This window comes from Hippocampus zosterae, chromosome 11 (genome assembly GCF_025434085.1).
Source record: "Hippocampus zosterae strain Florida chromosome 11, ASM2543408v3, whole genome shotgun sequence".
In the NCBI taxonomy this organism is placed as follows: Eukaryota; Metazoa; Chordata; class Actinopteri; order Syngnathiformes; family Syngnathidae; genus Hippocampus; species Hippocampus zosterae.
The window spans coordinates 2263762-2290647 of NC_067461.1; the positions used below are offsets into that span (position 1 = coordinate 2263762).

Sequence of the window (26886 nt, forward strand, 5' to 3'; positions counted from 1 at the left end):
CGGCCCGGTAGTCCAGTGGTTAGCACGTCGGCTTCACAGTGCAGAGGTACCGGGTTCGATTCCAGCTCCGGCCTCCCTGTGTGGAGTTTGCATGTTCTCCCCGGGCCTGCGTGGCTTTTCTCCGGGTGCTCCGGTTTCCTCCCACATTCCTGGGCGGGCTGATTGAACACTCTAAATTGTCCCTAGGTGTGAGTGTGAGCGTGGTTGGTTGTTCGTCTATGTGTGCCCTGCGATTGGCTGGCAACCGATTCAGGGTGTCCCCCGCCTACTGCCCAAAGACGGCTGGGATAGGCTCCAGCACGCCCCGCGACCCTAGTGAGGATCAAGCGGTACTGAAGATGAATGAATGAATGTTTATATAACACAAAATACATCATTACAAAAATTGTAAAATGCGTAATTTAAGGCCTTTTTAATTTGGAGCACACAAGGGTTAAAATTGAATGAATCTCCAAGGCGCGCCTTATACTCTATCGCTGTTGTCGCCAAGCTGCTGGATGATTTTGTCTTTGTCAGCCTGGCTGGAGAGAAGATTGTGAAGTTGGACCTCCAAGGCGGCGACCAGCTTGTCTCTCTCCCGCCTCCAGTTCACCATCATTTGCTCTTTGGAACGCGAGCTCTGTCTCCTGGACAAAGGTGTGGCAAAGGTCAAGCAAAACAAATAGAGATATTTTTGGGCGGAGGGCGTGGGGGGAATATAGGCAAAATTCAGCAACGTCCAGCCAGCGCCATTTCACATGACAGCGGAGGGCTGTCATGTGAAATGTTGGCAGTCGGTTGGAGCGATGCAACAGTAAGCTGAAAATTCATTTTAGGCTAGCGTTTTATTTTATTTTTTTTGGGTGGGGTGGGTGGGGGCTGAAACAAATACTGATGGAGGAAACTTTAGAAACAGTTATTTTCAACGTGATTTCATTTTTTTTTTTTCATTTCATCTTCCGTACCGCTTGATCCTCACTAGGGTCGCGGGGGGTGCTGGAGCCCATCCCAGCCGTCTCCGGGCAGTAGGCGGGGGACACCCTGAATCGGTTGCCAGCCAATCGCAGGGCACACATAGACGAACAACCAACCACGCTCACACTCACACCTAGGGACAATTTAGAGTGTTCAATCAGCCTGCTATGCATATTTTTGGAATGTGGGAGGAAACCGGAGCACCCGGAGAAAACCCACGCAGGCCCGGGGAGAACATGCAAACTCCACACAGGGAGGCCGGAGCTGGAATCGAACCCGGTACCTCTGCACTGTGAAGCTGACGTGCTAACCACTGGACTACCGGGCCGCCCTGTTATATAAACATTCTTTTTTTTTTTTTTCAAACACTCAAAATGTTCAGAGGCATCTGTGCTATCCATACATATATAGTTTTTATTATTTCTTTGGGATTTTTTATTATTTATTTTTTGCAAAAGGGAAAACAAAATTGTGTCTGGAGGTCCCACCCAAGCCCTACTAACAATCCCGACCGGACGTGTTGTCAGGTTGGTCCAATTTGACACTCAGGAATAACCAAAAGGAGGAGACAGGAGACTCGATTCTGGTACCAGGAGGGAACGAGGAGAAGCGTTCGGTTTCAGTTCTCGGCACATAACCCTAACGATCTCCCCCTTCACCTCCTCATTTATTGGGAAACTTGTGCGCAAATGTCACATTAACATCACGTTGCAGCTGGTGTTGATGTCTCCATTCACTGTTCGCCCTTGCTCACTGTTTAGTCTTAACAGTTATCTCTTCGCAACCACGTCCTCGGAAAGGTGGTTGTGACCCTAACTTTTCACACAGTACAGCAAGCAAAAGTGAGCATATAATGAAGAATATATAATGATTACAGATGTGAGTAAATAATAAAGGATATATCTTTATTGAAAGCATAAGCGTTCTTCTTTGCAAGCAAAATCAAACTATCATGACAGGCAGAAACATTCTTCTTTGCGAGCGTAAATTGACGACGCGAGAATCAATCGAATAATACGCGAATGTATGATTACTAAAAAATAATAAATCCAACACGGGGCGACCCGAGCGCCGTCACCGTCAAGATCACGCGTTCGAACCGCAAGAGGAAGAGCGCCGACACGGACAAGGTAGGGAAACGCCCCTCCGTCTGTGACCGTGGCGCCACATACAACGCAAATGTCGATATATGTGGCGCCACAAAAAAATAATTGGGTGCCACCTCTCCTTTGACAAATACTCCCGGGCATATTTCCTTCACCCTTTGCGAAAAGAACTGACCAAGACAGATGAGGGAGTCATTTGCACGAGTTGATTCCTTGGGGGTGGTTCGCTCCAAGTCACTTTCAAGGAGACCACCTGCTTTATTAAGATATTTTGTGATGTTTTCTTTAATCAAAGTATTGCTTCTCAGTGAAAAAACTGCTTTGAGATGATTGCATGACTTGGTGACTTGCTTGCCTAAGCAATTCCAGAGATGGACTCTGGAGCCTGCTTTGACGACTTCAGAGATAAACTATTTAGCCTGCCTTGACGACTTCATAGTCTGCTTTGTTTGAATTGTCAAAACTTGATTGAGATCAATGCCACTTGATTACACAACAAACAGTGTGGCGTAGGGGGAGGTGAGAATGGCCACTCACCTCTCCCGATGCACACACTTTAGAGGATAAAAGGAGGGGAGCGATGCACCTTTAGCAGAGTCTGCTGCGGGTAGCGTACGGACGCCCAGCTCATACAACTTGTTTGAACTGTGTTATCATTTCTGTGTGGGACCAATAAAGTGCCTATTGTTGATAGCCACAAGTGTCTTGTCGTTATTTCTGAGTGCCTATCTCCGACGATCCTTTATAAAACTTGATATTCATTCAAATTGGGTATCAGAAGTGTTTCAAAACACCACCCGACCGTGATGCCCTCAAAGCACCAAACCAAATCCAACCATAAAAAACGAAAGAGGCTTAGTTCCCACTATTGCCGTTATGTATTGAATCAGCTCATACATTTTGTGTGTGTGTGTGTGTGTGTGTGTGCATGCGTGTGTTGGCAATAAAGTCAATTTAATTTGGAGTGTCTGCTGACTCAGCAGCCAGTGGTCAACATGGGCCCGGTGGCGTCGACGTTGTTCTCCACGCACGCGGGGTCCTGGGTGGGGGTGGGCTTCTGGAAAACGTGCAAAACGTCCCAGGCAGCAGGAAGCAGGCGGTGGCGGAAGATCCGGGACGCCAGGAAGGAGAAGAACAAGATGGAAGCCAGAGAGCAGAGCATGGCCAAGGTTTTGACGGGGAAGTACTGCACGTAGACGCCAGCACGGTGGTCCCAAATACCGCCCGGGAAGCGCAACACGGGCGGCAGGCCCAGCAGGGGCTCACCGCTCAACACGCGGACGGCCAAGCCCGCCACGCCGCCCAGAATGGCGCCGTACGTGTTGGTGACGGGAAAGAAGACGACACAGAGCAGCTGCGGGAAAATCACGTTGTAGGCAATCTCGGACCCCGCGATCCAGAAGACGATCACGCTGGCCTTCAGGCGGGTCAGCGCCGTCCCGACCACGCCCACCACCACCACCGTCGCCCGGATGGCCAGCTGCAGCTCGCGCTCCGACGCCTGCCAGACCACAAATTCACCGTTTCCACTTCAGTATTTTAGTTTCCAGGATCAGTATTTCCCTTTCCCAGACATGTGATCAGCATTCATTCCGCCTGGTATATTAAGATATTTTGTGATGTTTTCTTTAATCAATGTCTATCTTCTCAGAGATAAACTCTTGAACTCGCTTTGGAATGCTTTTAAATGATTGCAAGTGAGATAAACTCTTGAACTAGCTGCATAACTTGCATGCCTAAGCGACTTCATAGTTTGCTTTGCTATGTTCCTGAATTGTCGAAACTTGTTTGCAAAAGAGGGAACAAGGCAAGATGTTCTCGTGGAATGCCACTTGGTTACACAACAAACAGTGTGGCGTAGGGGGAGGTGAGAATGGCCACTCACCCCTCCCGATGCACACACTTTAGAGGATAAAAGGAGGGGAGCGATGCTCCTTTAGCGGAGTCTGCTGCGGGTAGCGTACGGACGCCCAGCTCGTATTGAAGCTCACTCTGCTGAGGGTGTTGGCTCTCCACCCTAATGGCATACGGTAAGAGTTCTTTAGCTTCATACAACTTGTTTGAACTGTGTTATCATTTCTGTGTGGGACCAATAAAGTGCCTATTGTTGGTAGCCAGAAGTGTCTCGTCGTTATTTCTGACTGCCTATCTCCAACGATCCTATTAAAATTGACACTCACACCGATTGAGTGTCAGAAGTGTTTCAAAACACCGCCTCAAAGCCCTTTCACGCTGACTTTTGCGGCTTTCGCACCTGCGGCCTTAGGATGCTGTTGTAGAGGTTGGCGGTGAAGATGGAGGCGGCAGACAGCAGGGCGGAGTCGGCCGACGACATGACGGCGGCGGCGACGCAGCCGATGCCCATGATGGAGACGTAGGACGGCGTCAGGGTCTGCAGCACCAGGGGAAGAACCAGCGCCGCCTCGTCACGTTCGTAAGGGGACGGAGAACCGTATGATGTCGCGTTCCAGTCTGAAGACAAAACTCACTTTCAACTTCACCGGTCCATCCATCCGTTTCAACAGCGCTTATCCTGAACAGGAGAGCCTATCCCCGGCTGACTACGGGTGAAAGGCGGTAACTGGTCACCAGTAAGTGACAGGCCACATATGGAGACAAAAAAACCCATCCACAGCCCTGTTTACATAGTCACTAACCCTTGTGTGCTCCAAATTAAAAAGGCCTTAAGTTACGCATTTTACAATTTTTGTAATGATGTATTTTGTGTTATAAAAACATTCTTTTTTTTTTTTTTCAAACACTCAAAATGTTCAAAGGCATCTAAGCTATCCATACATCTATAGTTTTTATTAGTTCTTTGGGATTTTTTATTCTTTATTTTTTGCAAAAGAAAAAACTTGTGTCTGGAGGTCCCAAACAAACCCTACTAACAATCCCGACCGGACGTGTTCATGTAAAGTTGCAAAATTGGAATGACCTCAACCCAACAATGTGGCATGCTTACATCTGTCCAAGCAAAAACAAAGCGATTGACGTAAAAATCGCGTGAAATGGATGTATACACATTAGGTTTACGATGAATTAAAAAATCTGAATTATAATGGGTCTCTATGGCGCAAAATATGTAAATTGTGAAGGTTAAAGTATCAAAATGTTTTTTATTATTGCTGCAATGCCTGAGAATTATCAGCCGGACCCCTCCATAGGTTTCAGGTCTCTCGTGTTTTTCTGAATGCCTTTGCCTTTGATTCAAAGACATCATTTTACATTTATCGCAAGCGGTGCACTACGAGGGCTAAATAAGACTGACACACAGCACACCCCTTTGACACTAACCTTTGCCCCTTTTACACAAACATATGAAGTGACACATACAGACCTTCCCAACTTTATACGGACAAACAGTAGAACTGATATGTGTCTCGTCGCCACGGCCCGTGTATGCATCCGAATTTTTCAAGGCGCTCTCACCCGTGGATGCCCCCACGGCCCCCAGCAGCACCGGCGGGATGCAGAACACGATGAAGACGGCGGCGGAGATGAAGCAAACGCGCTTGGCGGTGGATGGGGACGACATGGACAGCGTCCTCTGGTGGAAGGCCTGATATCCCAGACTGCCCAAAGTCTGAGAAAACAGCCCCCCCCCCACCACCACCACCACACAAACATACACACACACACACACACAAACACACACACACACACACGTGTGTGAGATTGTGTGCGTGTGTGCATGTGTGTTTGTCCCTGTGCGAGTGCCTCAACTCCCTCACCCACATGAAGAAGCTATCCACGAGGATCCATATGTTGCTGACGTTCCAGTCGCCGACCCAGGGCGCGTGCAGCGTGTTGTTCATCATCGTGGAACCGATGGGCGTCACGAGAGGATTGGACAACGCGAACGGAACGCACAGCCACTGTACAAACATGCACACACGCACACGCAATGAGTGAATGAGTGGTCAGTCTGTGAGTGAGTGAGGAGGGTGACGGGGTGTTTGTGACCAGGCTGAAGAAGATGAGGAGCAGCTGGACGACGTCGGTGTAGGCCACCGAGTAGAGGCCGCCCAACAGCGTGTACGTGATGGCCACGCAAGCCGAGATCCAGATGCACACGCTGAACGACATGTCCAGGACCACGCTCATGGTCACGCCTGAAAGAAAGCACGCACACACACCACGCACGATGTCACGACGGGGACACGCTGCACCTGCGCTTGGTGTGTGTGCCAGTGTGTACGTTTTTCGGTGGGTATATGTGAGAAGGAACATGTGTGTTAATGTGTCTGCGTGGCACGATGCAAACTTGTGCGAGTGCATGCGTTGCGTGCGCATCACCCAGGCCAATGAGGGTGCCGGGCACCCAGAAGAGGTCGAGGAAGATCGAGATGGAGCTGAAGACGGCCGTCAGGCCTTTGCCGTACTTGCGCTGGAAGGGATCCATCATGGTGACACATTTGGTGGCGCGCATCGGCCCAGCAAACACCAGCCCGCCTGTTGGAGAGCCAACATCATCTTGGCAATCGGCCGTCGGGAAATATCACACGTTTCTTTCACACACATTATCCTCTCGCGTGGCCCTTTCACAACCGCTGTGCTGAAGTAAAAGTTCTGCTGAATTCATTCCATTTTATTTTGCCAAGGAGCTGCACGAAATAAAATCATCTGGATCAGGTACATGTTTAAGTTGAGTCGACATCTACTCCAAAAATCTATCCGCAAAGGTGTTTCTATTCAATGCAGCCAGTTGACAAAATAAATGGAGTCAGTGTCTATCTGAGAAGTCTGAAAAGGTCTGACTGAAAAGTTTTAGCTTTCCCTTTTAATATATGTATAGATATAATGTGTGTGTATATATATTTACCAATAATAAAGGATGTGCTGTATCCCAGCATGAGAGTGGCAGCCCAGGCCACGCCCATGGAGGGTGTGTACACCATCTCGGCGATACCCACGATTATGCCGCCTCCGACCCACGTGGCTCCGGGAAAGAAGAACAACAAGCACATTGACTCCGCGGGGAACCCCACCCCCACACACCACCACACACACACACACACAAAAAAAAGAACAAGATGGAAAGTTGCTTGGAAAGGTGCTCACCTGTCATGGTGAAGACCCCCACCAGCAGGCTGATGTTACGGTTTGCAAGCAACGACATCTCCAGGATGCCGCCCACCTGCTTGCGCTTCAACCTCCTGGACCTGACTGACGCCCAGATCCCGATGCCGAGGACCAGTGCGTAGAAGAAGACCAAGGCGATGATGCCCGGAATGTTGGCGGCCATCTCAAAATGAAAGACACTCCTCTGCAAAAAATAAAAATGAAAATGGAAGTTTCATCTGGTCTTCCAAACTTTTGCTGCCACCAACAAATATATTCGTCAAGTTCTTTTTTTTCATCACAGGGTGTGGAAGAGCGTCCTAATCTAGGTAAATTCCATGTGCTGTCGTTTTCCCATGTCCAATCAAGCTCATTTTTACAACTTTGGAAAATGTAATTTTTTTTTCACAAAAATAGATGTGCAAATACTGTATGTGCAAAGTGCACGACTGAGCGACACAGAGAGCTGCTCTAGAGTAGTTAATCTTTTTTTTACTATTTTTAGCCTCATAACCTTTCACGAATTCAAAAGCAAATGTAATTTAAAAACACTGAAATGGGGACAAGCAGCTCGGTCGACAGTGCTGGTGGCGCCTTTCAAAATATTTCCACTAGGGGTCAGCAGCACAAATTAAAGTGAACTAATCGGAGTAAAAGAAGAAAAGGTGTGATTGTGATTGGCTCGTTTCAAACCGGCAGCGCCATTCCGTTTACTTGACTGCTGTTGTCATTTTCTGATGGGTGCGAGCGTTCTTGTGTGACGTTTACCTAATTTTGCGGACTTTTCTTCCACAATTCTCTTTGGATATATCTTTATACTCTATAATGTGTCAAGGTGATGTATCAGGTGAGTGTGAAAACTTTCGCGACGCTATCGTCTTTCTGCGTCCCTAAAATGGTGAAAAAAGTAAGCTAGCTTTTTAGCAGTTTGTGCGTTTGCAAATGACGTCACCTTGGTGCGTTACACCAGGTTGGCAGGTTTGTAGCAAAAAAAAGTTAGATTTGTCGCCGCCGAGCAAGACCTTCGAGATTTAAACAGTTTTAGTAAACCTACGTTGTTGGGAATGATTTTGTTCAACAGACGACCACGCAATTGTTGTTTACGATTGACTCATCTGTAGTTATTTTAAAATGAACCTGTCGTGTGGCTCAGAAACTATTATTTTCCAATCTAAATGTTTTGAAATACCATTAATGTGTTCCAGTTTTGTGTTTCCATTTTTGACGACAAAGAAAAATAGCGCAGCACTGTGTAAAGCATAAAGAGAATTTAACGGAATAAACTTTCATTCATTCATTCATCTTGTTTTATAAAATCGAATTGTACTGTGTGTATGTCCTAGTTGTAGTATAATGGATGTGTGCCTATAAGGGGCGTGGCCTCGTACGTGAAATCAGTTACAGTACTGGAGTTGGAGTCATTCTTTTATTTTATTTTTTATTTTTATATTTTTAGTTGGAGTCAATCCTTCGGAGAGCTTTCATTTTCCAGGTGATGCTACAAGTGATCGTCATTAGTTGGATCACTTGTAGGTGGAAATACCACTCTAATTCGTCTTCTGCACCCATCTTCCGCGTTAAGCCAATGATATTTCGTGACGGCAGGCAGTGAAGTCAAATGCTCGTTGGCTCACTGCCACAAGGTGCCATAAAATGAACCTGCGTATCCATTTTTGATTTGTTTGTTTGGTCTGAGGGTTTTCGCTTGTCAAATTTGTGTTGTGGTAAAATAAAAATTTGCAAATGCTGTGTTTCATGTTGTGACAGCATGATGGAGTCTTGTCAGCTTGACCGGGAAAACCTCAACAGTTTATGGGCAGAAAGCAGCAGCAGCAATAGCAGCCTCCTCAGCGACTCACAGCTGACTCAGGTACTGACCCCGGACATGGACACACATTCGCTTCAGGGCACTTGTAGACAATCAACTGACTGGTTGGCAGTCAATGTCAGCGCTCATGCTGACAAACGCGCATTCGCACTCACATTCACCCCTCGAGCCAAATGAGATTGTGGACTGGAGCAAAGATGTTTTGTGAATTTCGGAGGAAAACCCCATTTGACGCCGGGGAGACAAATCCTCACAGAAAAAAAGGTTCTGAGGCAAGATTCAAATCCTGACTTTCACAACTGCGAAGCACACTTGTTAACCACTGTGGCAACATGCTGCCCGCATCCCGGTCCTGTGAGGAAATGTCAGATGAAGTGGAACACATTTGGACCGCCATTGTTCACTTCTTTTTAGTTAGACTCATTCTTTGTGTGGCATCTGTGCGTGTGTTTTGGCTGTGCGCACGCGGTGCGGTGCAGCCCAGCATCTCGGAAGACAGAGAGCACGTGAAGGTCTACCTCCGCGTCCGACCCTTCACGGCGACCGAGGCCCAAAATGGAGAGTCGCAGGTGCACGCAAGCGTTTGGCTGCCGAAAGCTGTTGCCGCGGACGCGACTTGTCAACGCGCGTGTTTGTCTGCAGGACTGCGTGTCCGTGGAGCCTCCGGACACAGTCCTGCTGAGGCCTCCCAGCGCGCCGCCGACGGCTCGCCTCAGCTCTGACAAATGGGACAAATCCTTCCTGCACACCGGTCAGCGCTTCCGCTTCTCTCAGGTCAGCTTACGGAACACTTGAGTGACATGACGGCACCACTTAGCCGCCTGGCACAATGGGTGTGGTAAATTAAAGCATTTTTCTCCAACAAAATATAGGATTCATTCATCTTCCGAGCCGCTTGATCCTCACTAGGGTCGCGGGGGGTGCTGGAGCCTATCCCAGCCGTCTCCGGGCAGTAGGCGGGGGACACCCTGAATCGGTTGCCAGCCAATCACAGGGCACACAGAGACGAACAACCATCCACGCTCACACTCACACCTAGGGACAATTTTTAGAGTGTTCAATCAGCCTGCCACGCATGTTTTATTGGAATGTGGGAGGAAACCGGAGCACCCGGAGAAAACCCACGCAGGCCCGGGGAGAACATGCAAACTCCACACAAGCTGGAATCGAACCTGGTACCTCTGCACTGTGAAGCCGACGTGCTAACCACTGGACTACCGGGCCGCCCCAAAATATAGAATTTTTTAAAAATATTTTTTTTCACGAAGAAACGGGTACCATGTTACCACATTCTGTTGTGGAAAATTGTTGTTGTTGTCCAGGTGTATGGTCCAGACGCCACCCAGAGGGAGTTGTTCCAAGGGACGGTGAAGGATCTGGTCCAAGATGTTCTCCACGGAGGGAATTCCCTGCTTTTCACTTACGGGGTCACTAACGCTGGGAAAACCTTCACGTTTTTGGGTACGCCTCCGGTTCTTCTCCCCCACTACGGCGGACGGCTCCTCATGCGTCGGGCGCTCCCGTCAGGTCCGGATGGCGACGCCGGCATCCTGCCCAGGTCTTTGGACGCCATCTTCAGCAGCATGGAGGGGAAGGTCTCGACCGGGCCCAGCGTCAAACCTCAACGCTGCCGTGAGTTCGTCAGTCTGAGCGAGGAGCAGCGGGCCGAGGAAGCTGCCTTCAAGGACAACCTGCTGCAACACTTCAAAGAGGTAACGCCCTGGCCGGCTTCTTGTCGGCGCCTCTTGAAGCTCCCGTTTGCTCTTCTAGAACGACAAGGCCTGCAGCAGCGTGGGGAGCTCCAGCGGCCCCATGCGCCTCCAAGGCAAGTTCTGGCCCCTTCATGCATTTTGGGGTTTATTTGGGAAAACGATTCATTACAACGAAAATCTTCTGACGTTTCTCTCTGGAAAAACCCGTGAAGTGAACTCACGCATTTGCTTCTCTTGTTTCGACAGGCTCGTCGCTGCTCCGGCAGACGGCGGAAGACCACCCGAGTCTCCAAGTGGAAGCTGACAGCAAGTTCTCCGTTTGGGTCTCCTTCTGCGAGATCTACAAGGAGAACATCCACGACCTCCTGGCCGCCCCCGGCGGGGCAGCCAGGAGGACTCCCCTGCGCTTGTCTCAGGACGTTAAAGGAAACGCCTTCGTCAAAGGTCGGCGAGCGCCTCGTTCAACGTTCTCTTGTTTAAGAGAACGCGCGACCGTCGCTAACGTTTGTCATCCGCACGGCAGACCTGCGCTGGGTGCAGGTGGATAGCGCCCACGAGGCCTACCAAGTCATGAAACTTGGCAAGAAGAACCAAAGCTTCTCCTCCACTGGGATCAACCAGCTTTCCAGCAGGAGGTGTGTCCACCACCACGCACGCATACACACAAACATCATGAATGGACGCTCTAAACGCGCACAACAAATATCTCAGCCTCACGGCGCGATATCTTCAGGAATTGTGTCATAATAAGTGACCGATTCAATCGGGAGTCATTCACTGACGTCGGCGAGATTAACGAATCGGAAATTGTCGGCAAATATACACCGATTCGTACATATTCGTAAAAACCAAACGTCTCCGATTGTCGTGACTCGACCGCATGGTTTTTGTTTTATTGCAGTCACAGCATCTTCTCCATCCGCATTCTGAGGATGAAGGACGACCAATGTGCCCGAGTGGTCGCTGTCAGCGAGTAGGTGGCGCGCGGGCCGGCAGCTAACGCGCCGCGCACGTGCCGCTAAACGCGCATTTGCTTGTCGGCGTGCAGGCTGTGCCTTTGCGACCTGGCCGGCTCGGAGCGCTGCGCCAAGACTCAGAACCGGGGAGAGCGGCTCAAGGAGGCCGGAAACATCAACGCGTCGCTGCTCATCCTGGGGAAGTGCATCAACGCCCTCAGGCACAACCAACACGCTAAGTCAGTCGCACGCAAAGGCACGAGGCGTCCCCGTGCGGTGCCCGCTTGCAAATTCGGGGGAGTTTGTGTCCTTTTGAGAGAGGATGAGAGTCAACGCAGGCGCGTGTGTCCGGTCAGGCTGCCACAGCACGTCCCTTTTCGCGAGAGCAAGTTGACGCACTACCTGCAGGCCTTCTTCTGCGGCCGAGGCAAAGTGTGCATGATGGTCAACGTCAACCAGTGCGCGTCCACGTACGACGAGACGCTCCAAGTCCTGAAGTTCTCCGCCCTGGCGCAGAAGGTGAAGGGCGCCTTTACTTGTCGTCCGCAAAGCAATGTGGGAATGAGATGGCTGGTGTTGTCGGTTCCCGAGCTGGAATTAGAGTTGCTTTAGCGGGGGGGACAAAAAAGTTCCTCAATGAAGCATCCAGGAGTATGCTCTTCTCCAGGTGGTGCTTCTACCCAGCAGGGCCGCTCCCTTCCCACCCCGCAAGCCGCACCCCAACAAAGGCGCCAGGAAAACGCTGCGAGGCTCTCTGATTGGCTTGCAGAGCAGCCTGGAGGATGTGCAGGTGAGACAGGAAGGGCGTGGCCAGCGCCGTCCCGTCCTCGTCCTCATTTGGGGCTCCTTTGGCTAACACGTGAGCTTTATCATCGCCAGGAGGATGATGATGACGAAGAAAAGACTACAGCGGAGGACATGGTCTATGAAAGTGAGGAGGAAGACCATGAAGAAATCGAGGACCAAGTCATCATCAGTCAAATGACACACCAGGTTCGCCAACCAAAGTATCATTTCTTCTCTCCAGCCGAGTATTTTTAAGGTGTGGGAGAAGAGCTGCTTCCTTTGCTTTGTTCTTCAGTCCAAAGGAAAACATTTTTCAAAGTTTGGCTTGGATCAAAAAAAAAAAAAAATACAAAATGGAAATGCAATGTCCTCTTTAGCAGCAGGCGGCGCTGTTGAGACGTCTTCAAATGGCGCTGAAGCGGGAGCGAGCAGAGAGCATGCTGGTGGAAACTCGTGTCAGAGAGGACGTCAGCAGAGAGTTCAGCCAGATCTTCGCAGACATGCAGAACGACTTCACGTGAGACTTTGTTGTCCAGTGCTGGGCGGAAAACGTCCTCGCATCCTTCCGTTTGTCTGGACGTGAGCCTGGCGAGAAACAGAGTGGGCGGCCCTATCTTCCGAGGACGTCGAGGTCAAGCCCCGTCTTGCTCTTTGCCCTTCGCAGGGAGCGGCTGGCCAGGGAGACGCAACTCCTGGAGGAGCGAGCGGAGAAACGTCTGGAGATATTCAAGATGATGACCAACAAGATGGCTGCCTGCAGAGAGGCTGAGGACCACGAGGTGAGGTGCCATGGGGGGGTACTACAAATATCTCTTTACTGCCGTCCTACACCACTAAAATGGAATCGTGAGGCTGCTTGTTTTTAAACCAACCAGTGTGTGAACTGCTTGTTAGCTTCATGCTAACATTCATTCATTCATCTTCCGAGCCGCTTGATCCTCACTGGGGTCGCGGGGGGTGCTGGAGCCTATCCCAGCTGTCTTCGGGCAGTAGGCGGGGGACACCCTGAATCGGTTGCCAGCCAATCGCAGGGCACACATAGACGAACAACCATCCACACTCACACTCACACCTAGGGACAATTTAGAGTGTTCAATCAGCCTGCCACGCATGTTTTTGGAATGTGGGAGGAAACCGGAGCACCCGGAGAAAACCCACGCAGGCCCGGGGAGAACATGCAAACTCCACACAGGGAGGCCGGAGCTGGAATCGAACCCGGTACCTCTGCACTGTGAAGCCGACGTGCTAACCACTGGACTACCGGGCCGCCCTTCATGCTAACATGTCACAGGAAATGCCACTGACACGCCAATGTTAGCATTGATAGGGGCAATGCCTGGTTTAGCCTTCAGCCTTTGGCCCTGCCATTTCTCAGCATTGATGCCAGGATCCGAAATATGTTTTGGGCGCGCTCACAAGTATGCTTTTTCCTCCCCTTCCAGGCGTCAATGTCAGCGTCCTCCTCGTCTCCGCTGGAAGACAGACCGACGTCGGACGGACCTACACTCCAGAGCAACGCGATGAAGCCAGGTAAGCTCCACATGGACTGTGGAAGCTTGGGACGCCACCTGGAGTTCTGATCGGCCTTGTATGCATTCACACACACACACGCGCGCTTCCTGTCATCCGATGAAGGTGAGAGCAGTGCGGCAGAGGAGGATAAGACGAGGCTTGCGGCCGAGCTTCGGGAGAAATGTCGGGCTCTGCTTCAGCTGGAGAAGCGAGTGGCTGAGCTGCAGGCGGAGGTCGAGCGCACCTTGGAGGAGAACGCCTCCCTCTGCCGGGAGAAGAAGGAACTGCATGTGAGGAGTACTAGCGGAGGAGGTTGTCCGTGCTCCTTGGGGGTGGGCAGGGGGGGGGGTTATGAGCAGCTATGTGTTGTTGAAGCTCGTTACAGAACATCGAGGTGAGGACCTCCTGATAGGGCTGTGCAATTCATTGACATTTTATTAACGTTTTTGATTACAACATTGCTATGTTTGTTTTCAAAAAAATTATGATTAGTACGCTTTGCTATTTTATCTAGTTACAATGGATGGTGCATCCGGTCACGTATGATTCAATCAAACCACGTCCTTCCTTCAGTCTAGTGGTTCAGCTGTACCCTTATTCTGAAAGTGAGGTCTGAGGTTGGCATTTTAGCAAAAAACTGTCGTCATGCACCACAATTTCTACATTGGTGCCTTCAGGAGGTGCTGGGTGGCCTTCGTGAAGAGCGAGCCACCCAGGAGGACACCATCGTCGCTCTGGAGAAGAAGCTCCTAAACACGGAAGAAGCACTCCAGGAGGTCACCAAATCCAGGGAGGAGGCCAAGACCGCTCTGCAGGACCTGCTGCGCCGCCAGACGAAAGCACTGGCGGCCCTGGACGAGGCCAAGGAACCCCGAGAGGAAGTCTGGACGCCCCGGGAGGGCGCCTGCTCAGCCCTTGATGCTGCCAAAAGAAGCAAAGACGCGACGCCGGAGCGGCAGAGGACCAGGAGAGAGGAAGTTGGCAGGCTGCTCGACGAGGTTCCGAGGCTCACTGCTGCACTGAAGGCTTCCCAACAGCAGGTGACATGTGCATCTCTCAGCAAGTTTGGCAAATGGGGATTCGGGGTGAAATTTTAGGATGAATCGAATATGCACTACAAAATTCCTTAAGTTGGGGGAAAAAATTGGACAGCGTTATTTCTCACCAGAGACTGGAAGAGTCACCGAAAGGTATTCCCTGGAAATGTTCTTAGGTCAAAAACCTGTTGAGAATTTTCCTGTTCTCGGCTCCTTGTTGTCAAATTGCAAGAGCTCTCTTGCTCTGGCCTTCCCTGCACTCTTCGGCACACTTTATCCTGAAATTTCGCAACAAAACCCCCAATCGCAAACTTCTGGTGAGCAAATTATGTCTGCCTTTGATATCAGAGGAGGTGGTCGTTGCTATGACACCTGTGACAATGATTTTTGTGGAAACGAGCGCAGGTCGCCAGTGAGATGTTGCGAGCAGAACAAGCGTCCACTCAATTGCACGCTGCCCAGGAGCACATCGCCGCCCTCGGCCAAGAGCTTCGCGCCGCCCTCGGCCAGCGGCCCGGCAAAGCTACGGCCCGAGAAAGCACGGCGAGCGAGATCCGGACATCGGATCCGCTGCCCGTCAAAGAAGATCTGGCCCACGAGAAGCTCTCGTCTGAACTGCTGCGAGAGAGCGTCGGCCTCCGCCACGCGGCGGAGGAGTTCCGAGAGCAGCGCCGGATGGTCCGAGATCTCCGAGAGCAGCTTCGCGAAGGCCAGGAAGCATCCGACAAGCAGCTGGAGGAAGTCGGCCGTGAACTGCGCGAACGGGAAGCGTCGTGTCGGTGCCTCCGGCAGGAGCTCGGCGAGCGAGAGCTCACGACAGAGCGGCTGAAGAGGGAATTGCAAGAAGCAAGCGCCGGAAGATGTGCGGCCGAAGAGGACCTCGGCAGGGCAAACGTGGCGCTTGCGGCTCAAGTGGCGTCCTCGAAGGCAGAGGAAGAGAAGACGGCGACGCTGCTGAAAGATGAGGAGGTCCAGACGGAGCAACTTCACGTGCCGGCAGCTCCGATCAAAGCGTCCCAGCCACAGGTGAGCTTACATTTGCAATGCGACAAGTGGCCACCATCTTTGGGGATTTTTCCAACAAGAAAATAAATCCAACCACAACCCGGCGGGGACTACTTGGGAGGCTTCTCAATCCCCCAGATCCAATCCACTGACCACCAAAACCGTGGAAACGTTCACGGATCAGAGGCCGGTTTGAATTTTGCCGTTCATCACCAGGCGGATGGGCCGAATGCCGACGAGCTGGAGAGCAAATTGCGGGAGCGAGAGGCACAGATGGCGGCTCTGCAGAAGAAGCTGCAGGAGGCGCAGGCGCGTCGCGACGAAGACGACGTCCAGGCGCTCCACGAGTGTCGGCAGAGGGAGGCCGAGCGGCGCCGGGAGTTGCTGGCCGCGGCGCACGAGGCCATCCAGCAGAAGGACGCCGAGCTGGAGAAGAGAGCCCTCGAGATCGCCAAGTAGGCCACGTTTTATTTTTATTTGAAGGCCTCTTAAGGGCCCTTCTGACAGACTGCAATCCAGGAGAAGAACCAAGAGATGTGTGAAACCACAGTCTGCACCTTAACTCTTTGCGCTAATGTTGTTGTTCCAGACTGAAGGAACTTGCCAAGCAGGACTCGGACAAAGTCCAGAGCCTGAGTGCGAATCTGCAGAGGAACGAAGAGGACTCTTCCGACCTCCGAGAAAAGCTGGCCGACTACAAGAAGCAGATGCAGCAGGTCCACAAAGATGTACGTGGGACACCATAACGCAGTCGTTGTCCGATGTGACGACGGGGGGAATGACGGCGTTGATGGTTTCCTGCAGATCTCCAGCATGAAAGAGGACGAGAGGCTCTTGAGACAGAAGCTGTCAGACGTGGAAAGGCTGAAGAAGCAGCTTCAGTCAGACCTCACAAACAGAGACAGAACGATCCAACAACTCAAGGCAGTAGGTTCCGAATCCTTGACCACTCCCTGGTTGCACGACACGGTACATGTCGCGCGTGCGATATTCAACGCGACAAGACTTTGCAAAGAACCGGGACCGTGTGTCAAATGACAAAGTGAATCTAGTGAGTTGCCTTGGTCGCTTCACGATGTATCCTACTTCGGGCTTTCTCTTTCCCTTCCTGCAGGAGCAGCCCGCAGAGAGCAAGTATGCCGAGACACTGCGGCTGTACCGTGAGGCTCGTCAAGGTGAGTACGCGACAGGATGGACAGTGCTATGAAAACGACACATCAGATTCCAACAAATGAAAAATCCAGTCCAATCTGATCTTCTGGAGCACTTGCTGGACACGATATGTCTGTCACTCTTACTGAGCTCACAAACTTGCCCACTGTCCTGTGGTGTTCCACAAGGCTCAATACTGGGGCCTCTGTTGTTCTCGCTGTATCTGCTCCATTGTAAGGAAACATGGCATTTCCTTCCACTGCTATTATTATTATGCTTTTATTCTGTCGAGAGGAAATCAAGACCTACATGGCACTAAATTTCTCGAATTTCAATGAAAAGAAGACAGAAGGTGATGGTGTTTGGTCCCAGTGGCCCCTGTACGTCCCTCCCTCCTTGTTTCGCGCGTAGCCCTGTTGTGCCCGCCCCGCCGCTTAAGGTTGTCGCTTGCCACCTCGCACAGAGCTGGAGGCCAAACAGCGGCTGGTGGACGATATGCGCTCGGCTCTCGCCGAGCAGGAGGAGACGCAGGAGCAGATGGAGCGCATGCTGGATGACAAACTCCACCTTATCCAGGAGCTCAATAACGGTAAGGCGTACGGGCAGAGCGGAACCATTTCCTCGACCGCACGACTCACCGGACCTTTTTCAGTGGAACGGCTACTTACTTCTGAAATCCCACATTTGCTCAAATCACCCTCACATGTTCTTACGATATAGTCACAATTCGGAAATGGGCAAATATCTGCAGCTCTTCATTCCTACGGTTCTCTGTCAGTGTTTGTTTTCAAATTATCCCATTCATAGAAAATCACAATGACCCGCCACTGGCAAGCCGATTTTGCACCCGGCTTCCGAACTACTCTGCTTCTTTTAGCTTACGCAGCTGGCTAAAGTCAAGCCTCTCCTTTCTGAAACAGTCATTCATGCCTTTGTCACATCTTGGCTGGATTACTGTAATGTACTTGACTTTGGAGTCAGCCAATCCTCCATGAAGCGTCTCCAGTTGGTCCAAAATGCCGCCGATCGCCTCTTAAGATGCTACTCGTAAGAGGGAGCTCATAGCTCCAACTCTGGCATCCCTTCATTGCCTCCCAATACATTTTAGAGTTCTTATTTAGATTCTATTAGATTTTTATTATGATTATTTTTTTTCTCAAATCTTGAAATGGCCTGGCCCCACCTGACCTGTGCCTTGGGTCTGCGGTTCAGACATTATTAGAGGTCTCAAGAACTAAGCGGAGGCTCAAGAGTAGACGAGCCTTTTCCGTTGCCGGTCCCTTTCTTTGGAATGAACATTCGACAAGCCCCCTCGCTGCCCATCTTTAAAACTCGTCTCAAAACTTCTTTCTATTCTTTGCATTTTGACTCGACAGGACTCTGACTTGATGATTAGTTTGACTGTTTTTGTCCTTTCTACTTTCTTTGTTCTTCATTATTTTTTTTCATTGCTTATTGTTGTATATATGATCCATGTACAGCACTTTGTATACAGCGGTGGTTGTTTTTAAAGTGCTTGAAAAATACGTTTGAGTTGAAAATTGTACATTCTCTTGGAGCAAGTTACATCACTGACAATGGAAGTGGTCCAATGTTGAAAGTCCTTTGAATGAACATTTGCGGTGACAAATAAGCAGCTTGTTAGTTATTCAGGAAAATCTGTAATCAGCCGCACGTTGTTGAAGCCGCAGGGAGGGTCGAGTCGCAACTTGTCTTCCAAACTTGCTGAGCAAAAAACAAAAATATGAGATGACAGCACTCATTGCCGTCTTGTTTTTGCTCAGAGGTGGACAAAGTGAAGGAGATGTTGAGAAAACAAAACGCCGGCCACGCGAGCCAATGCGCCGAGGCCTTGTCACGTGACCTGCAGCTGGCCAAAGAGGAAGCCATGAGCGCTCACCAGAACATGACGGTAACCGGCGGGGAGTTATTGATTGACTGTCAAAGGGTTACTAACTCCACTGTTTAACATATGGACCGCATATAATGGACACACACACACACACACCGTTTGCTGTATCATGATTATCCCTTATGGATGAAAAAATATCTGGACTTTTTAAAAATTCAGTTGTTGGGTACAGGTAAATGTTTTTTTATTTTATTTTTTTTAATGATCACTAATTCTCAACTGGGGCGGCCCGGTAGTCCAGTGGTTAGCACGTGGGCTTCACAGTGCAGAGGTACCGGGTTCGATGCCAGCTCCGGCCTCCCTGTGTGGAGTTTGCATGTTCTCACCGGGCCTGCGTGGGTTTTCTCCGGGTGCTCCGGTTTCCTCCCACATTCCAAAAACATGCTTGGCAGGCTGATTGAACACTCTAAATTGTCCCTAGGTGTGAGTGTGAGCGTGGATGGTTGTTCGTCTATGTGTGCCCTGCGATTGGCTGGCAACCGATTCAGGGTGTCCCCCGCCTACTGCCCGGAGACGGCTGGGATGGGCTCCAGCACCCCCCGCGACCCTAGTGAGGATCAAGCGGTACGGAAGATGAATGAATGAATAATTCTCAACTGATAGCCATTCATTTGACGGTTTCATTTTGCTCTTGAAACTGTTTGCGTATTGTTTGTTGAAAAGTAGTGCAGTCAAATTATATTTATGTTTGTTTAACACGGCGACTAATAAGGTGAACTTGCACCAGAGTTAAAGGTCCCCTTGGTACAGTGCACAAATTTACAAAAACACGTTGCAAGAGAGCGAGCTTCCTTTTTCAGGGAATGACCCCCCCCCTCAAGTGTTATTCGACCTGTCTGCATTGCAACCTTCCAAGTGTGAGTGCCCAGAATGGTGGAAAAGTCTGCCCGGGTTCAGTAAAAATCAGATCGCGACCCGCTCTTGATGTTTCTTGATCAACATCACGGTGGAGTCGCAAGCGTCAGCTTACCTTGTGCTGCAAAAAGCCGACGGCAGATGTTTGCTGCTCCCGTCTTTTTCTTCAACAAAACTCTCCACGTGGCCCGAGTAGAGCCTTTAGATGAGAGCGTCTGTCCTTCGGATGTCACCTTGACTGCCTTTGAACCACGCCAAGCTTCTCCGTGCCAATTGTCGCATGTCTCCGCCCCTTGTCAACCATGTTAAAAGTTGAAAGAACAAGAGATTTTAACCTATGACTCATTGCCGGTGCATTCTTGAGAACAATTTTCGACTGTCTTGTTACTGATTTCTCGCCAAGCTGTTTGAGGAGAAGCACCTGACGGAACGTCAAAAGTGGCGGGAGGAGAAGATGGCGCTGATTGGTCAAATCAAGGAGGCGGAGGACAAGCGCAACCAGGAAATGAAGAAGTTTGCGGAGGACCGAGAGCGCTACCTGGCCCGGCAGGCCGAGCTGGTGAGCTGCCCTGGTCTTAAATCGGCACGGTCGAGAGTCGTCATGTAATATTCCTTGCATTCCTTTGTTTTGCTCGACCTTTGTCCAGGAGGCGGATCTGCATTCCAAAGAGCAAATGATGGTGAACTGGAGGCAGGAGAGAGACACGCTGGTCGCCGCCTTGGAGGTCCAACTTCACAAGCTTCTCGCCAGCCAGGCTGACAAAGACAAAATCATCCAGCAGCTTCGTGACAACAGCGAGCGGTCGCCGCCAGAGGTCAGTGCAACCGCCGCCGCCACCTTTCTTTCGGGTTTGTCTTCATGCTGTGGTCAGGCCAAAGCCAGCTGAGCATTTTGCAGTGATTGCTTTTCTGCAAAGTGATGGGCGGGGGAAAAAAATTTGTTCCAAAAACTGTGACTGTTGAAAAATTAGCTTCCACTGTAATCGGCGAGTAGTAAAGCCGTCTTTGTCTTTTCAATGAGAAAAAGAATGCTTCTTCTTGGAATAAATAATTTGCCATCCCTCAGCGGACACTTCCTCAAGCGTGCATTCATTAAAAATGGCGTCGCTTCCTGCCCTTGACGTGACCTCGGCATCATCGTCATCCTTCTTCCACTTAAACATCTTCTCTGTCAGGCTGGCGGCGGCGTGGCGGAGACGGAAAGTCACACGACATCGCTCAAAGAGGACGGCGAGCTTGCGGGTGGCCGACGGGACGACGCTGACACTAAGGTCAGTGCTCGCACTAAAACTACACTAACAAAGTGCCGTGGGAAAAAAAAAATAATAGAGTCAAGGTCGCTCGTAACTACCGTGTTTGCATGCAACACGTGAAAAAGTCGAATGTGTGAAATATCCTGGCCGTCTTGTGCGACTGTGGATAACGTGCTGCCCCTCGCATCGCCTCTCAGGGCTCGTCGGGATGCCCGTCCGTGCTGGAATCGTCGGAGATCTCCACGGAGAACGGGCGCTCCAGCCGCTTCCCGCAGCCCGAGATGGAGATTTCCTTCAGCCCGCTGCAGCCTAACCGCATGGCGCTGCGGCGCCAGGGCGACCCGAGCGCCATTACCGTCAAGATCACACGTTCGAACCGCAAGAGGAAGAGCGCCGACATGGACAAGGTAGGGAAACGCCCCTCCGTCCGAGAACCGTGGCGCCGCATACAACGCAAACGTCACGTTTGGGTGCCACCTCTATTCCGATAAATACAGTAATCCCTCGTTTATCGCGGGTAATGCGGACCAAAACCACCCGCGATAAACGAAAATCTGCGAAGTAGCGACCAATTAACATATACAGGTTAAACTTTTTTTTTTTTTAATTTAAGTTCGCAAACAGTCCGTGAGAAGCTGCAAATCACATAGAGCAACATATACAGTACTGTACTCCATGTTATATATATATATATATATATGTATATGTATCTATATATTCATTCATTCATTCATCTTCCTAACCGCTTGATCCTCACGAGGGTCGCGGGGGGTGCTGGAGCCTATCCCAGCTGTCTCCGGGCAGTAGGCGGGGGACACCCTGAACCGGTCGCCAGCCAATCGCAGGGCACACGGAGACGAACAACCATTCGCACTCACACTCACACCTAGGGACAATTTAGAGTGTTCAATCAGCCCGCCACGCATGTTTTTGGAATGCGGGAGGAAACCGGAGCACCCGGAGAAAACCCACGCAGGCCCGGGGACAACATGCAAACTCCACACAGGGAGGCCGGAGCTGGAATCGAACCCGGTACCTCTGCACTGTGAAGCCCACGTGCTAACCACGTTTGAAAAAAAATCCACGACGCACCGAATCCGCGATAAACGAACCGCGAAATAGCGAGGGATCACTGTACTCCCGGCGCATATTTCCTTCACCCTCTGCGAAAATCACTGACGAAAGCAGATGAGTGAGTCACTTGCACGAGTTGAGGAAAGGTCTGCTTTGAAATCTGCAGACCGCAATCAGGATTCCTTGAAGGTGGTTCGCTTTCAAGTCACTTTCAAGTAGACCAAACGACCGTCGCAAAGCACAAAACCGAATCCAACCATAGAAAAAAAATAATAGAGGCTTAGTTCCCACTATTGCCGTTATATATTGCATCAGCTACATACATTTTGAGCGTGCACGCTTGTGTGTGTGTGGGGGGGGGGGGGCAGTCTTCTAACCCACACATAAAAAGAATGATTACTGTACGTGAGTGTGGACATGTTATTCTTCATTTTCCGTGTTCACGTTCCACTTTGGACATCAGAACTCACAGCCTGTGTTGTCAATGTGTCATGTTGGTACAGCGATGCTAACGTTTATTGCCTTTGTCAGCAATCATTCATGTGAACCCACGGCAAGTTGGCCGGCCACAAAACATTGACATTGGGGGGGGTGGGGGGGGTTGAACACTGTATATTCCTGTTTGGATTTTTTTTTTTTCCCCCACGCAGCTTTTAAACAACTCTCACTTGCTTCCCCTCCCCTCCCCCCCAAACCACCCACCTCAAGTGTCACATTTTTAGACGCAGCAAACGTCCGACAAATCAACCCCAGGTATTTTTTTTATTTTTCATCCCTTTATCTTCTTCATCATCACACCCATCTCAATATTCGCCTTCCCAGTCGCTGCTTTTCACTTTCAGCGACAACCTTGTGGTTGTCATTTATTCCTCATCACCATCATCATCATAAGAACTCGCACCATCTGCCAGTCACGACATGCAAATTCGGGGGACATTTGTGCCGGATGTTCCTCATCCAAATTTCATAACCTGCCGCTCAAACAAACACGCGCACGCTAGTTGCGCGAAGCAGCGGTCTGATAAATGTCCGAGGTCGCCAACAAGATTCCCTGAAGGACAACGTGCGTAGCTTGCAGGCCTGTGCTATAAAGAGCTCATCGGCGATGGGACAGTGTCCCCCCTGACGATTGCCCGAAGACGGCGGGGATAGGCCGCCGAACCAAAACATTATTTTGAATCATCTACGTCTCTGTTCACATTTTATTTTCACATCTCAACTCGCGAGCACGCACACGCCTGTATATTTAGCTTCGGAATGTGTGAAAAGAAAGAAGACACATTAAGCGAAATGAATCAATACATCCAAATTCTTGCTTGCAGTGTGTGTGCGTGCGTGCGTGCATTTTTTTTGTAGCGCCAGGACATCTGTGAAGTGTGAAATGAAACGAGTCATTCTGCGTGAATTAGCATAATTTCGCGCCCCCGCGCCGAGTGACTTGGCACCTCGGCCAGAACCCGGCGGGCCAAGCGCGTTTGTGTCCAAGCCAAAATGTAAGCAGAGCGGCAGCGTTGCCAGGGATTAGCTTTAGCACACGGCGCTAGCAGCATGAAGCTTCTTTCTAATTCGACACGGTTGACAACAACGATGTGCGCGGAAGAGCGTTGCACATTCTGGGTACCCGCGGCACACTTTGACAATATTGCGTACTCGATTAAAGAAGGTAGGAAGACCCCCCCACGCACCCACCTGCACCCCCATGCCCCATCCATGCACCCCATTCATGATCATGTCACTGGAAGCTTCGCTGCCTTCAGCATGTGCGCCAACAAAACGTGTGTGTGTGTGTGTGTGTTCGCAGGATGAAGTGGAGGCAGAGAATCGAAGAAACGCTAAAGTGACGCCGACACTGAGCGAGCACCAAGAGGAGGTGATGAGCAGACGGACGCACGCACGCTTTTGCTTGTGCGGATGATCACATTTCCGTCACGTGACATCACAAATGTCATTGTCTTGTCAAAATTGGCTCCCTTCAGTTTTTCGAAGGCGCCCTCTCATGTTGAGTTGCACAGGCCAAACGTTTGCCGCTCGGAAGCACGTACCTCCGGGGTCAAACGTTTCCCGATGTGTGGAAAGAAAAACAAAATGGCCGACTTGTTTTGCGACTCGTGCTTTGCCTTCCGCATGCAAAACAATCTGCCGACGATTGCGCCACCGATTGCGTCCGTTTCTTTGCCAGTTGTTTTTTTTGGAAGAGTGGCCACTTGAAAATGTTGTCAGCGCCCAACTAGCTGCTCTCGGTTCGAAGCCGCGTCGTTAGCGCAAGCGGCGCGCGGCGTCAACGGCAGAAGCTAGTAGCAAAGAGGAAAAAACTCAATTCATTCTGATGGCGAAACATCCCTTCTAAGGTTTTAATCCCAAAGTTTTCGTGTGTGTGTGTGTGTGTAGCAGTCTCGTTCGTTGGCGCCCTCCGGCTCCCGCATGGCCCGCACTCGGAAAGACGCAACGCTGCAGAAGATCGGCGATTTCTTGCAAAGTTCGCCCACTCTCATCGGGTCCAAAGGTCAGTCGACGCCCACCGCGTCCTCTCTCCGTTCCGCCTCAAAGTGCTTCTCGTCCTCCATCCGTCTTCCATTTCGAGGTCTTCCGCGTGGGATGGTTTTCCTCCCCGGATGATCCGTTCCCCTTGTTGCGCTCGTTCATCTTCGTTATCCTCCTCTTCCGCCTCCGTTTTCCGCTACCGTCTCGGTCCATCATCGCGCAACGTGCCAAACGAGACGTTAAAGCAGGGGTGTCCAAACCTTTTGCCAAGGGGGCCAGATTTTATGTGGTAAAATGTCGGGGGGCCGACCTTGGCTGACATTCTTTACATTGAACAACAATATTGTTCAACAAATTTTAGTAAGACAGTCTGTTTCACATTTCCATTTTTATTTTAATTTCAACAATCATATGACATCAGTCAATATAAACACGGAGTGATGTCTTGTTAACTCGTGAGTGATGCCCTCTAGTGTCAAAATGCTATTACTCATTTAGTGAATGCTATTACTCATTTAGCCACTAGAGGGAAGCAGTACTCTATGAAACATCACTCACCAGTCTACGAGACCTCAGTCAATGCAACACGTGTTCCATTGCGCCCAACCTGCGGGCCAGACGGCACTGATTTTATGACGGGGGCCGAGGGCCGGATGAAATTCGACCGCGGGCCGGATTTGGCCCGCGGGCCGGACTTTGGACATGCCTGCGTTAAAGTAACGCTGCGTTTGGTTTGGGATGGCAGCCAAGAAGATGATGGGCCTGGTGAGCGCCTCGTCGTCCTCGTCCTCCATTGGCCTGAGAAGCAAGAAGAGCAAAAGGAAGTTGTTCAGCGCCGACATCTCCTCCCCCATGGCCGTCCCCGCGCACCCGGTATACCCGCGCAAGCCTTTCACTCCACACGCGCGGCGTTCGTCGACACGTTATGTTGCCAGATACCGCACGTTACGGTCCACCGCCTGTGGACTTGGATGACTCTTCTCGTTTCCCCCAAATAGAGCCAATGCACATATTTGAATTGACAAAATATCTGAACAACCCACAAAACACCACCCACATCATCGTAAATATTTATGTGGGGGCACCGGGGGGGGGGGCTTTTTGTGCTCTTACATTGAAGAGTTTGCTTGCTTGTCGTTCCAGATGGTCGGTACCAGCCTGGTGACCCAGGACAAACAAAGCGATCATCTCATCATCAAAAGACGACTTCGTTCCAGAATTGGCAACTAACACACACACACACGTTTGTATGCTTGTTCATGTTCTGTTGGATGATTGCGTCAAGGCACCATAATGCCGTTGTTTGCGCTTGACCAAGTTGCGCGTCATGTTGTCGGTCTCGCCTCGCTAGCCACCCTGGAGGAGCGCGGCGACGTTCGTAGCGCCGTCTTGCAGTCTTCCATGCTAAGCCAGGCTAAGCTAACGTCGCACGAGAGGAACTTCGCGGAAGTCGTTTCCGATTTGATCGCTGTCCGACCGTTGACGCTAACGCGCCCGTTCACTTTATTTCATTGTCGATGTGCAATTTGACTCGTCGTTTGAGCGCGAAACGATGCTAACTCATTAGCGGTTTTGGTTTTCATGGCATCGCTGAATGGTTGTGCACTTTAAACACGTCCGGTTTGTTTTTGACGAACGCTTGTTTTGAGGATTAAAATGTTCGATTAAAATTCACCACTTGGCTCCTCCTTTGACTCCCCTAATGTGGCTGCTCCTGCGCGCTCGCGCTCGTCTAGCAGCCGTGAACGTAAGAGATTCCAGTGAACGTTTGCATTCCTCACACCTGAAGAAATTGAATTAATCGAGGACTTTGATAGGTAAACAAAGAACGGGCTTAAGCTGGAAATCAGAGTTACCAGTCAGGGGTCGGGTTAAATTGTGTACTCGTACGGCCCTTTTTCCAGGATCGCAGCAGTTCTTTCTTTTTCCACCACCGCAATAGCAGATACTAATCGTCCATTATGATTATGAATAGCGCAGGCGCTGTTGTGAGTAAACGTCGACGTAAGCGCTGATATTTTTAGTGCTTTACGATGATGTCATGACATCACTCCTACTTGGCTCTTTGGCGGTGGAAAGCACCAACTAAGCCTGGCTGGCGCATGTGGGCGTGCACGGACAGGATGTTTCCTTGTCATTCAGACGTTTGTTGTTTGAGTGTTACAGGATACCAAAAAAACTAAAACAAATGCATTTTAT

At 50.4% G+C, this 26886-nt stretch overlaps 2 protein-coding genes across 3 annotated transcripts in view; one reads left to right on the plus strand and one right to left on the minus strand.

The window, feature by feature from the left end:
• LOC127610499 (high affinity choline transporter 1-like) overlaps positions 1 to 20286 on the minus strand; it is a 60043-nt gene extending 39757 nt beyond the window's left edge. For both annotated transcript variants that reach the window (XM_052080712.1, XM_052080713.1), the window contains exons 1-7: positions 19995 to 20286; positions 7125 to 7329; positions 6886 to 7002; positions 6360 to 6515; positions 6027 to 6175; positions 5795 to 5938; positions 5493 to 5646 (exon numbers count right to left, since the gene is read on the minus strand). In XM_052080712.1, the coding sequence (XP_051936672.1) occupies positions 5493 to 5646; positions 5795 to 5938; positions 6027 to 6175; positions 6360 to 6515; positions 6886 to 7002; positions 7125 to 7308 (904 nt within the window). In that variant the 5' untranslated portion in view covers positions 7309 to 7329; positions 19995 to 20286. The remainder of the gene's footprint in view (positions 1 to 5492; positions 5647 to 5794; positions 5939 to 6026; positions 6176 to 6359; positions 6516 to 6885; positions 7003 to 7124; positions 7330 to 19994) is intronic.
• On the plus strand, positions 7824 to 26392 carry LOC127610532 (kinesin-like protein KIF20B). Its single transcript, XM_052080777.1, is given in 35 exon segments — positions 7824 to 7971; positions 8892 to 8994; positions 9432 to 9521; positions 9595 to 9726; positions 10275 to 10413; positions 10480 to 10664; positions 10723 to 10777; positions 10911 to 11108; positions 11188 to 11299; positions 11566 to 11637; positions 11713 to 11859; positions 11977 to 12139; positions 12288 to 12470; positions 12473 to 12613; positions 12784 to 12923; positions 13071 to 13185; positions 13849 to 13936; positions 14042 to 14208; positions 14596 to 14958; positions 15361 to 15981; positions 16177 to 16415; positions 16550 to 16688; positions 16765 to 16887; positions 17075 to 17135; positions 17576 to 17701; positions 18897 to 19024; positions 20283 to 20438; positions 20527 to 20694; positions 21055 to 21150; positions 21330 to 21539; positions 22915 to 22959; positions 24008 to 24076; positions 24595 to 24709; positions 25433 to 25560; positions 25831 to 26392. Coding segments are annotated over 34 exon segments (5103 nt in total). The 5' UTR covers positions 7824 to 7971; position 8892; the 3' UTR covers positions 25918 to 26392.
• Positions 26393 to 26886: the final 494 nt, after the last annotated feature.